Consider the following 14083-nt stretch of genomic DNA (forward strand, 5'->3'; position numbering starts at 1 on the left):
TATATTCACACGGACGGTGCTCCATTATGTGTGTATATATATTTATATGCAGGTTAATCTTTGTTTATCATAATATATTTGTTTAGTAGCCTGCCTCATCTTCAGTAAATAATGGTATTAAACAGGGTTCTACTTCTACTTATCATTTGCTGTGTGCGGATTAATCGTGTCTACATTTTTTGTCTGTGCCCGTAGGTTTGAGACTTTGAGTAGGTTTTTTATGATCTAAAGATAACCCAACAACCTTTAGGACTGGTATCCATATATGTTCACACACTCCCACCGTTCCAACGTTCTTTTGAGTTCTGAATGTTTACTATTTGCACGTATTTCGAGGTTTATTTAATTTTTTTTAAATAAAAGTTTAAACATAAAACTTTTATTCAAAAATTTTAAAAAAATAAAATATTATAAAGTTATGTTTTAAAGAAGTATCGAAAAACGTGTCAAAAAGTAATGTATATGATTCAATGAGATAGATGGAGTAATATTTTGCATTACATTAACTTGTTATTGAAATTCTGTATCCATATTTTTTATGATTCATACATACATTTATCTTGATCCATTTTTAATTATAGTGTAATTGAATTCGTACTTTAGTTATCATTAATATTATTTCTGAAATTTATCAAAGTGTTCTGAGGATTATTTGAGGAATCTTTATAATTTGGTTATTTCACTAATACTATTTATCATATAATATATATAAATATGAGAAATTATCCACAGCCAACTTGGTTGGGATACACCATTGCGGGCTGTTGCAATGTTTCATTGCGGCGGATGAGTACACTCGCAATGAAACAATGCGGCTAATGTATTCCATCCAACGATGGCTGGGAATCGGTTCCCTATAAATATACATTATTTAATTATAAAAGAATAAAATAAGTTAAAAGTTTATAAATCAAATCGTTGGGGGATGTTGGTGCGTAAAATGCATTGAATTAGAAATATTTGGTCAATTGGTGGTTGGAAACCGATCGAAACTTAGATAGTCAGTATTAAAGTTCATAAAGATCTTACAGTAGTATTGGTTATTCAAAAATACATTAATAATTTATAATAATAATAATAAAACTAAAAATTAATTACTATAAATATTATAATTGATTATTCTTTAATAAAATACCATGGGTATTACTGGATTGTTATCCAGTATTACTAAAAAATTTAATACAGATACGAGGTACTGATGTAAGGATATCTATATAACAATAATCTTCTATTTGGGTCAATTTATTTTTAGTTCGTGAAAGAGGTATGTAATCTAATATTTTTTTTATATTACATCAAGGCAACTTCACAATTTTTAGAAACAACTATATATAAAACGTGTCCCGCCTTTTTTCCTACCGATAGTTATTTGCGGTAGAGAATGATGTGTTTTTTTTTAATTTTTTAATATGATTGTATAGTTTTTTAAAAGTAACGCCTTAAGATTTTTAATTATTGTTCGTAATAAAAAATAATATGAAATTACAGAATTTTAAAAATTGATACTGTTAAGTACACGTTTGGAAATCTTAAAATAAGTAATGTATGACTTAAAATGAATAATTGACTAATAAGTGATAAGTAGATAAATACTTCTAAGCTGTATAAGTGTTTGGATAATTTTTCTTATACGTCAGATTTTTTGTTACTTAAATAAACAAAAATAAATAATTTTTAATTTTTTTTATCTTAATTCGTGAATTTTAAATTAAATTAATATTACAAAACATATATTTTAAAACTAAAGTTTTATAAAAATGAAAATTTAAAATAAGTTGAGAAAAAATACGTAGTTACTAATATTCAATTTATTAACTTATAAGTTAAATTTATAATTTATAAATTGGGTCAATAAATACTCGTCGGTAAGTATTTAAGGGCCGCCAAACATAAGTGTTAACTTAGCAGGTTATTGGAGTTTTTGCGAAGGCCACAGAATGGACTATCCAGTGAGCTGGGTTTGGTGGAAGTGTATTTGTTATTAAAGTATTAAACCGATGTGATATGAAAGATGATGTTCCTCTAATGATTAACACATTATAAATTACTCCCTCTGTCCCTCCTATTTGTTTACACTTTCCTTTTAGGGATGTCCCTTCCAATTGTTTACATTTCAAAATTTTCCAAAAATAGTAAAATTTTTATAATTTTTAAATTAATTACATCCACTACTTTCCTCCACTATACCCACTTTATACATATAATATTAATCGGTCCCACTACTTTACTCACTTTTTCAACTTTTCTCCACTATTTTATCATTTTTCTTAAACTCCGCGCCCCACCCAAATATAAACATTTGGGAGGGACGGAGGGAGTACTATTGGCTTAAAGGTTTTGTAGTACATTAACCTCATGATTAGAAATAAATGACGAAGGAATACGTAAATTAGAAGGGGGATGATGTGACGTGGATTGCCACATAGGAAAGGGACAAAAAACCGGGTTAGATTGCTTCACGTGGCAACCAATGGCGGGTGACAGCGTCATTATTGTAGTATCCTAATTTTAAATTATCACCGCATCTTGTCAGTCTTTCACGTGGATCTCATGCAAAGCATCGATCCCCGTTTCCTCTTTTTACAATTTCTTTTAATTCCTTTTTGGGTGATACTTGTCCATGGGTGGTGGTCCGATGGGCCGGGTTGAAAGCATTTTTACGACCCAGCTTAATAAATTAGTCGGTCGGTTTTAATGGTCAAAAGTGGTCGGTTATGCCTATTATCGGTCGATTTTAAGGTCTGGTTTTAAAAAAAATTGCAGGTTTTTCTGCAGTTCCTGGATAACAAACCAAATCAATACACAAATCCAATCCAATCACAACCAAACAACCAAAACAAACAACAATGATAATCATTAAACTATACTACTCAAAATCATTCACAAAAACTAGTACAGTAGAACCTCGATAAATGAATATTCGATAAACGAATAATCTTGTCAAATGAATAATTATTTCCGGTCCCAACATAATAGACACAATGTATTTTTAACCTCGATGAATGAATAATCTCGTTAAATAAATAAAATTTCCCGGTCCCAAGCATATTCATTTATCGAGATTTAACTGTAAATTTTATAATTAAACCATAGTAATTAAATCCAACGCAAACATTCACAAACTTCGATAACCGGAAGATTAAACCGTATCATTACATCATTATAAGCAATCCTAAATAACCGACAAAGTATCAAACCATCACAACGTATTATATTACATCCCATAACCATCAAATTACAATAGTCTTAAAACCGATCAATATAAACTAATCCGACAAATCAACATCGGACGATCCACCGCCATCACCGCCGTCATCACCGCCGTCATCACCGCCATTCAAATCGATGAGACGTTGAGATTATAAGAATTTTAAAAAAAAATCATGCAAATTAAAAATAGATAAATACCTTTTGTTTAAACCAAGTTTTAAATCGACTTTTGACAATACGATCTAAATCTTGAGGTGTTATTTCCGGGCGTTGTCGCATAACACGATCTTGGTACTTCCTAAAATATAAAGTAAGATCATGCATGTGTCATTAACAAAAATTATTACGCATATTTTTTAAAGTAAGATTTGGTACCTTAGATAAGGTTGAACTTCAGGAGAGTTTAAAAGAACATATTCTTCCGCTAACTCTTGTTCATCATCACTCATGTATCGAGTTCCTTCCTTTCCAAGAGATTGAATTGGATATTTGAACACTTCTAAATTCTCGTAATTTTGCACATCAAACAAAACCTCGTTACGACGTACCTTATTATGGATCGTGTCAGAGGCAAAATAAAAAGAACAAATATTAAGAATCTCCTCCTCCATATATCGTTCGACAATTGACCCCTCAACCCTTGCTTTATTACCGACTTTTTGTTTTAATTTGCCCAACAAACGTTCAATCGGATACATCCAATGCCAATAAGCAGGTCCAACAAGTCTAATTTCTTCGGCTAAATGTACAACCAAGTGTTCCATCGAATCAAACCAACTTTGAGGAAAAATCGTTTCCAACAAACACAACGCTTTGATAACCGATTTTTCCATTATTTCCAAGTCAGTTTTTGTAACCACGGATGAACATAAATCTTGGAAAAGGTTAGAAATTGTCGTGATTGCATCGGCAATAGGCGCCGGTAGAAGTTCACGAATTGCGAAAGGCAATAATTTTTGAAGAAAAATGTGACAATCGTGCGATTTGAATCCATAAAATGTACACTCCTCAACATTGCAACAACGTGATATATTTGAGGAATAACCATCCGGAAGTTTTAGTGAACTAATTCATTCACACAAAAGTTTACGTTGTTTTCTAGTAAGGGAATAATGTGCTTTAGGTGACTTTCCTTTCTCATCGATCCACAAATGTGGTAACACCCCGAAATGCTTGCAATCCGCTCTTGCTTTTTTATGATCTTTTGACTTTGCCGCATTGACAATAGTAAAAAAAATGTTTTCAAAAACATTTTTTTCCGTATGCATGATGTCAATTGAATATCGTAAACTATGTGATGACCAATAAGGGAGTTCGTAAAAGATTGGGACATGAGTCCAATGATGCTCTTCCCCGTATCCGACACTCTTTGCCTTCGAATTAGTCTTTCCGGGTGGTGGAAAAACTAAACCATCAAGCAATTCCTTAACACCCTCACCGGACAAACGACCACGAAACAATCTTCTTTCTTCGTTATCAAACAAATTACTTTTTTGATGGAGTGGATCATTTGATTCAAGGAATATTCGGTTCGTGCCATAGAAACTACATTTTCCACAATATTTTAATTGAAACCCTTGCACGCTTCCAAGACACACTTGACATCCCATCTTTCCTTTACCCGACCACCCACTTATCATACTCATAGCGGGATAGTCACTAATTGTCCACATAATAGCCACTCTCATTGTAAAATTTTGTTTCAAAGATTGGTCGTATGTCTTCACCCCGGTATTCCACAATATATTCAATTCATCGATGAGAGGCCTTAGACAAACGTTAATATCTTTTCCAATACTATTTGGACCCGGAACTATATCGGTCATGAACATATAAGGCTTTTTCATACACATCGATGGTGGAAGATTGTAGACAACTATCACCACGGACCACACACTATATGTTTTTTTCCCGGTAGGGCCAAAAGGGTTGAAACCATCGGTCGCAAGACCGAGGCTTATGTTACGAATCTCTTGAGCAAATGAAGGATACTGACGGTCAAAATTTTTCCACTCTTCTCCATCCGCGGGATGACTTATTTCTCCATCTTTCACATCTCTATTTTTGTACCATCTCATCTCATGTGATCGGATGTATGTCCCGACATATATAAGCGTTGTAATCGAGGGATCAAAGGAAAGTGTCTTAAGATTTTTTTGCTATTTTTTTACCATCTTTCCTAGAAACATCCCGATAACGATCTTCACCACATATATCACACACAACTTTATCCTTGTCATCTCCATAAAATAACATACAATCATTCTCACATAAATCAATTTTTTCATATTCAACCCTCAAATCCTTCATAATTTTTTTTCATTGCATAATAACTTTCGGGTAATGTATATTTTTTTGGTAACACATCCGTAAGAAGTTTAAGCAAACTATCAAAAGCTTTATTACTACAATGCGAGTTATTTTTTAATTCCAATAATTTGGTGATAAAGCTTAATCTTGTGTACTTTGTATTGCCGGGATAAATAGGTGCTCCATTTTCAACAATAACCTCGTACAATTTTTTAGCACTATCATTTGGAGCTTCTTCTACATTCATATAGTTCCTGTATCCGTGGTTTCATAAAATTGATAATTTTCCCCGGCTAAATTATGTAACATCGCATTCAAATCTACCGGTTCTTCTACTCTCGAAGGTTCCCGAACACAATAACGGTGATGTGATTTTCGACTACGTTTTCTTCCTATTTTTTCACCGTGCGACGTCCACACGGTATAACCCTCAAGCATCCCTTTAGCGAGCAATTGAAATCTAACATCATCAATCTTTAATCAATTCAAATTTTTACAACGTTTACACGGACACTTCATTATACCATCTTTCATTCCATTTTTGCTAGCAAATTTTAAAAAAATTTCTACACCAATTCTGTATTCCGGGGTCAATGAAATTTTATCGCTTTGCAATTGATTACCAATCCAACTTCGATCAATGGTTTTCATCTACAATAATATTTTTTAAAATTAAAAAAAAACATATTTAACAAATAATTTATCATTAATCTCATATTTATTCATGTATTTCATAAAACACACAAACACACACACTATAATTACAATAAATGAAACTAACTTACAAATTATCTACTACCAAACTTCAATTCTCACAACAAACATTATATAAAAAAATACAAACATTAAATACATACAACAACATTTAATACATACACCACCAACATAAACACACACACACATTATTACAAAATATGGAAATAACTTACAATTTTCTGAAACTCCTCCACTTCAATCCTCTGTTTTTTTTATTTTTTTGGCCAAAATCAAGAAATGAGGGATATAACAAAAAAATTAAAAAAAAAGAGGTTAAAACGGTCGGTTTTAGTCAGAAGAATAAAATGACACCGTTTTCTCTATAACGGGTACTTTTTTGAACTTTAAATTAATTTTTTATTATTCTACGAAACCGACCACCATATATGGTCGGTTTTAACCTGCAGAATTTGTGGATATAACCGACCACATGTAGGTAGTCGGTTTAAAAGTGACACATCAGCAAAACAGTGTCATTTTTTTTAAATAAAATCGACCACTAGTGGATGGTCGGTTTTATGTGTGCCACGTCATCGATACGGTGTCGTTTAGTTGGCATATAACCGACCTCTGACGTCGGTCGGTTTTAAGGTGACCAAATTAACGTCGGTCGGTTATGTCCAGTCGGTTTTACCCTGTTTTCTTGTAGTGTTCACACTGACTTTATAATGTACGGGAGGCTGTGACCAACAACCGATTGTGAGTGGCCTATTGTATGACAAAAACTTTTCGGGGAACATACGAAGATAGGTCTTTCGTGTATTCACGTCGAAAACTCTAGTCGCGGTAGGGTACGCTGCAATGAGCCCCCGATACTCTTTCAATTTATGTATGTTTCCCGACCTGCAAGATATCATACATGCAATGATGCAAATACTAAGAGAGGTGATAAAATAGGTAGACAGGAAGGGAGAATTGCTACGTGCAAAGACTTTCTTTCCTTTCTTTTGTTGCACACATTAATGATCTTGTTCACCTTTATACTCTACCATACAATTTCTTCTCTCTTTTGTATGAAGAAACCAGAAAAAACAAGAGTGACAGTAATTAATTTCACAGAAACCATGTGTTCTAATTTGACCTTTGTAGGGGATCTAGGCTCACAGGCTCAAAGTACAGTACATATATGGTCCCATCTCCCAATGCTGATCTTTTAATCCTTAAAGGGTCAACCCCATCAACGTCGTCCTCTTCTCTGTGCCTCTGAATTCTCTACTGTTGGGAAGATATAGGTGTTGTTGTTCATACTATACCAACCCTACTGCTTCAATTATGTTGGCAGCTCCCTATATATTCTCCTTGATCATTGGCACTATAATCTTGTGACCATTGCCAAGTTCATGGTATTCTTGAACCAGGATCCACAATTAAGTCGTTACTATTTAATTTCTGCGACAAACAGTGGCGGAACCTGCCGCATCACAAATCAGTCGGGGCTAAAATGAATAATCGCTAATCTTTTGAGGCCAGTCGAGGCTTAAATTAAGTAAAGTTTCTACAAATTTTTAACTAAAAATCGCGGCTTCATAAAAAGTTTCTTACTAGTTTAGCTATATCTGGAATTAGCATTGATGTTAGAGATCAGAATTTACATATGTTATACTTTATTAAAGCATTCATTAGAAACGTGGTAGCTTAGCATCGCAACATGAACATTAGAATAAGTACATTTTATTAACATGTGGATGCTAAGAAATAGTGTCACAAACATGAGTGCACTGATTTAGGACTCTGTATTTAGTACCTTGTAGTTATTTTACAGAATTAATACAACCTCAACATAAAACACAAACTTGAAAATTTCGCAAAGTTAAAAGACTATTTAAACAGGTTGATAATGGAGGAAAGATCTCTCTGAAGGCTCCCTAGCTAGCTACCTCTCTTAGATCTTAGAACCGGCCCGGCCCACAAGCTAGCTTGAGTGAAGACACGCATTTATACTTATAAGAAGTGGCCCTGTATTTGTTTGTCTATAAGAACTAAGCATCTAAAAAGTGCTGAACATTTTGTGCCGCTGATGATTGGTAACCTTTTGTTGCCTGCTGCATAGGAATGAAACTCCCACTGGACATTGGCACCGGAAAACCGATTCCCTGAGCTGGCCTATTCACGGCTACCCTTTCTAGTGTTTGCACCTGATTCTTCAAGAACTTAACATAGTGAATTGCTTCATCTAACATTGAGGCTGTGTCCATTTTTGTTCCTCCCGGAACAAGTCTCTGCAGTATCCTAATCCTCTCGCTAATCCTTTCTCTACGGTGCCTTGCAGCCACACTTTGAGGGTCTTTCGATATCTTGACGTTCCTCCTCTTAGGCGGCTTCACTGATTCAGGGTCAATATGAATCGGCTGCATCGCAGCTATCCTGAAAATCATTTCCCTCATTGCAGCCATCGAGTTTCGCTTCTGTGCCTGGCTGGGAAACTCTCCTCCGTTCCTCCACCTCCCCATGTTTGAGTTAGATAAGAAAGGATGCTCATTAGGTTCTTGAGCTGGTGGAGAGCCTGTGAAAGATATATTATTTGAAGGTAGGTTAACAAATGTTGGCGAGTTTTCAATGTATTGCGGCAAGGCACTCATTTTATTGGTGCCTCCTTGAGGAAACTCCATAGATGGCATTCCAGAGACCACGTCGTTATATGAACCTCCACAGAATTCGGAAAGTTTGTCCATCTGCATCATCATCAACATATCTATTTGGTCTTCCGGAGCAGACCTCAACATATCAATATCCATCCTTATTTATACTAGTGCAGCCTTAGGAAAAGAAAAGGGTTTATTTTTTTTCTAGCAAGTATTGGGAAATGGGAGAAGAGGTAAAGAAAGTATTTAAAAGCTGAGAATTCAGGAAAACTGGGGGATAGAGGGATGGGTAAGGTTAAAGAAAGATATAGAAGACTAGGAGTTGTATCAGAAGGTGCAGTGAAAGAAAGAAGAAAACATTAGGGTTAAGATGAGTGAAATGAATAGGGGGATAAAATAGTGATCTCGGGAACAGTCTATCAATTGCAGAGGTAGATAAGACTTTATATAGCAAGTGGTTGAATTTAATAATCTATTATTCTATTCTATGATAATAATGTATCTTGGCTTTTATAGTCGTGAAGTTGGTGAAGTTCTGATTTTCTCCCTCTTTCAAAGGCAATTCTACAATTGTATAGAACATTTTTTATTCTAAAAAAAAGAGAAAACTAATTTATGTATAATTAATTTTTTTTTTATGATGGCGGTTAGCTAGCTATCCGGCTGCAAACCCTCATGGGGGCACGCTCTGTAGCTGTTGTTGATCAGAATTATCTCAACGTGGGCCATTGTTGAACATGAGACTGTGTAAGAGTGTTGTAAGTTTTAATTACAAACAATGTTAATATAAAAATGTAGAAATGTTTCATATGATTTCTGAGTTGATTAGCCTCAGTTTCTAGTTTATAGTTTATGTGTGAAATCAACCTCAAATAACAAAGAAATTAAGGAAACTAATCATCATATACACTAGATTCTAATCATCAGGTACTAGAATGTTATATATGTATAAGTTATTCTTAATGTTCTAGCTAAGTCTGGAGTCCGGAGACACTATACTAATATGACGTTTGTAACCAATTAATATATGATCCTAATAAACAGTAAACATTGAAAATGGATTTGAAATAAAATTTCATAACTAATATTTAAGCGCAAATCGATTATTATTTTTTGACAACTGCATATCACTTTACTTATATTTTCTTGAACAAGCAATTACATATAATTAATAAAGATCAATTACCATGATCACCGGAAACGGAAACGGATGGGATGATATGAAATATTTTGTTAAAAAAATAATACAATATTCTACTACTTAATATTTAACTTTAGCAATTCAAATCATAATTTAGAATGAACTAAAAATTTATTACAGTGCTCAAGTTCATTTGTACCCAAACTGGGCAAGAACTAACTAATTAATATACATCACTAGCTAACTAATATACTTGCAAGTTTTGATTTTCTGGTAAAGCTAGGGATTAATAGGGCAAGGAATGAAATAATGAAGAGAACATGGCCCTCCTACAAATTCAACGGTGTAGATAATAGATCTACCCACTGCTGCAGAAGATGCCATAAGTGCTTTTGTTACTGGCAATATATATCAATTAAATTATATAAAACTATAGTTTCAACTCTTGAGTGGAACCTGTATACAAGTCTAACTTTGCCTTAAAAAATAAAATATCCAGCCAAAAACCCTAAGGCCCACTTCACATGAAAAGAGTCAGAAATCTCATCAGAATCCCCTTTTAATGAGTTGGCTTTACCGGCGGTGAGAAGTTCTGTGTTGCCGATGCGCATTCATTACGGCAAACCTAATTATACATTCTGATAAGCATCTTATATTATATTATATGTATGAGATTTGTAGATGAAAATGAAATGCTATCTGCAGCTAGCTAAATGTTAAAACATATTACTACTCCCTTTGGAACGCTTCTCGAGGTGGATCAGGTTGCTGTTGCACCACTGTTTCATGTACTGTTTTTATTAAACGAACTTACTCTACCAACTAGTTTACTTCATCGCCGTGCCAGCCTTTTCACTGCATTCAGGATTCTTTAGCCAGGACTAGTAATACACATACGCATACTGACATACATTACAGATTATGTAACATCATCTCATATTCATTGTGCCAAGTTGGAGAAGTTGATGAATGATGATACAAATAGAAAGTTTCATATTTCTAATATAATTTATAGTACTAACGTTAAAATTTTTATGAAAACCAATGGAACAAATGTCTGATAATATTATTAATCTATCTTTTTCAGGTTAACCAATTTTTAGTTAACCACATGTCACAACCTGCTTACGCGCATCTCAATTAATAATGAAATAACTCACTGTCTTGACCCCTATTTAAATCTGAGCGTCTACCGGAATCGAACATGGGATAAGCCGTTAAAGTAGTGGCCTCACCCAGCTGAGTTATATAGGGTGGGTGGTTTACATTTCAGATATATGTATTGCTCAAGAACAGTGCATTTGTATACTATGATCTAAATTATACCTGCTTAGGTAGTCAAAAATAATCTGAGAACACCTAACAATTCAAAAGTTGAAGTAATCAAGTTGATATATGTATCAGTGACGAATTCATTAACAAATACGAATTTGTATACTTCCTTGAAAACAGTTTAACAATGCCTTATGGTTTTTAATCATTGGATTTCATCTTTTCATCCATGGTCCATGAACATGATGCATGCAGCTTCAGAAGATAAAGAGGGTGAAAGAGACATCTAAGGAGTAGGCATTCTGTAAACTTCGAAGACATATGATCAATAATGTTACTAGTTAGATTGATGGCAGGCCACCATGCATGAAGCGACAAAATTATTTCCGGGAAGCCGAAGAAGTGTCTCGGATGTTCGATCAATGCACGTTCGAAATGCATGTTCCTGGACACACCTAAATCTGTTCTTCTCAAGTTTGAGGCCAAGAGCAATTTGCAAATCAAAGTAAGTCGTTTGAAACCGACTGATATATCGATCGGTCAGAGGCGTTCGGTTGTATGTATATTTAGATGTTTTTCTGTGAAACCGTGTTATTTACCAAAAATCAGAAGGGTAGTATACAATATTGTCAACATCTACCTAATGTCACTCATAACCTAAACAGAAAACGTTAAGAGGACGATTTGTTAATGCATAATTGCACACATGCATGATGCATAGGAATATTATAGGACTTTCTGTGACCAACATATATACATACCTAAATTATCAATTATTATGGAGTAGTTGGTGTTCAAATACAGTAATCCTACTTGTAATATGTGCTAATTAAGGAAACCAGCTGGTGATTCTTACAACAGGTTGCATGGAATCTCATGATAATGTTGGTGACGATTTTAATTATATATTATAAGTACTACTTGATGTTTTAATAATCAACAACAGTACCACTCACGCACTGTGTGCAGATCATATACCAGAGATACAGATAAATGTATATTAAGAGAATAAAGGGATAGCAATAGAGTGAGAGATTAATTAGTAAACAAGCATGTGTTTGTTTGCATGCTTTTAGGTGTTTTCTCCACTGCCGGCCTTCTGTTTCTTAATAATTTCAAAACATCTGTAACAAAGTCCCTAAATTCACTGTGATTGATAGTTCATAATTCTTATTTACATGATTAATCAACCGGCGATCAATTGCAGAAATTTAAATTCATCTAATATTCTTCCACCAAGTTTTTAGATTAGATGGGCAGTGTTTTGATGTTTTGGAGTAGCGCAGAGTGAACAATAGCACAAGACTCTCGAGAATAGAGGACTGGTGATCAAATATTATTACAAGGAAAACAATTTAATGATTCCTAGTAACACCTATCTTGAAATCCTTCAGATCTCAATTATCATGCACCCTTCAAATCTCGATGAATGCCCACATTTTAATCATGAAGTAACTAAAGAAACGTCAAATCTACCTCTAGCTACAGCACCAATTCTTTATATGTATGAAAATAGAAACAATAATACATTAAAAAAATGCAAACGCATTTGACCCAACAAGACATGAATAAAAGGATATGTTCTCTGCAAGAGAAAGAGGTTCGATTGGATAAAAAGAATCCAGAAGAGATAGATTTTGTTGTTGGGTGGGTTTTCATTTTTTTACTTGACATTATCACGGTTGCATTGGCACCACCTTATCTCCTCTCCCCCACATCCCCCTCCATTTATTATTTTTTTATCCTATCTCTTCTTATCCCCCCCATTTACTAGCTATGCATTCTAACAGTTGCATCCCTATCTCTTTCTACATGATTATTATTATCATATATTTAATTTTAATTTATGTATTCACTCGATTCTTCTCCAACTGGAAAAACCAAGCATTCAAATTTTGGTCTTCAACCATTTTTTGTCGCTTCTCGCACGCCTCTGTCAATGTGATTAAATAACACAACAGAGTGAAGTTTTTTAAGAAGAAAGCATAGTTGACCTAATAAAAGGAAACTACCAGAGTGTTTTAAGCGGGCGTAAAAAAAATTAAGAGTGTGTGGGCGAGTAACGATAGATATATTCTCTTGAGAATTCCCTCTTGCCTTTGCCCTAAAAAGAAAAAGAAAAGGGGATTGAACTGGTAGGTTATCAGTTAATGGTACATAATTTGTGTAAAATACCACCCGCAAATCTATATATATATATATATATATATCTGTGTATATAAATGTAGATGATAACGTTTAAACGAGAGAAACAGAAATACGTGCAGTTGATAGTATATTGATTAACTGAGAAAACAAATAAATACACAAATGAAAGCCCTACAAATTAGGGACCAGTACCAACGTTTCCTAAACAATCTCCACTACTCAAACTAATCCTGAAGACTCTCCTGAACATAACCAACGCTGCAGACCAAGTCATTACATCCTTCACGTACTAAACATAAATAACAATAAATAGAAATAGAAATAAACTAACGTTTAGATTAAAACCAACAAACACCCCCTTAATCTAAACGTTCTTATTCAGATTCTTAACTCCCAGCAACAGACGCATCTTCTCGAACTTAAAAATCGGCAAAGCTTTTGTAAGAATGTCTGCACGTTGTTCATCTGATCGTATGTGTTTAACGACGATTTCCCCACGCTCCACGCACTCCCTGATAAAGTGGTAGCGTATGTCGATATGCTTTGACCTACCATGAAATACCGGGTTCTTAGCTAAATCGATAGCTGACTTGTTGTCAATATACAACACCACAGGACCAACCACATCATCAGTTATTTCCCCAAGCAACTTTCGCAGCCATAT

At 34.2% G+C, this 14083-nt stretch overlaps 1 protein-coding gene across 1 annotated transcript; it reads right to left on the reverse strand.

Moving 5' to 3' along the window:
* Window positions 1–7950: 7950 nt before the first annotated feature.
* Window positions 7951–9049, reverse strand: LOC141705799 (transcription factor bHLH81-like). Its single transcript, XM_074508688.1, has one exon. It carries the CDS (start codon window positions 9009–9011, stop codon window positions 8256–8258), a length of 756 nt encoding a protein of 251 aa, XP_074364789.1. The 5' UTR covers window positions 9012–9049; the 3' UTR covers window positions 7951–8255.
* Window positions 9050–14083: the final 5034 nt, after the last annotated feature.

The sequence above is a fragment of the Apium graveolens genome, chromosome 2 (genome assembly GCF_009905375.1).
Source record: "Apium graveolens cultivar Ventura chromosome 2, ASM990537v1, whole genome shotgun sequence".
NCBI classification, from domain to species: Eukaryota; Viridiplantae; Streptophyta; class Magnoliopsida; order Apiales; family Apiaceae; genus Apium; species Apium graveolens.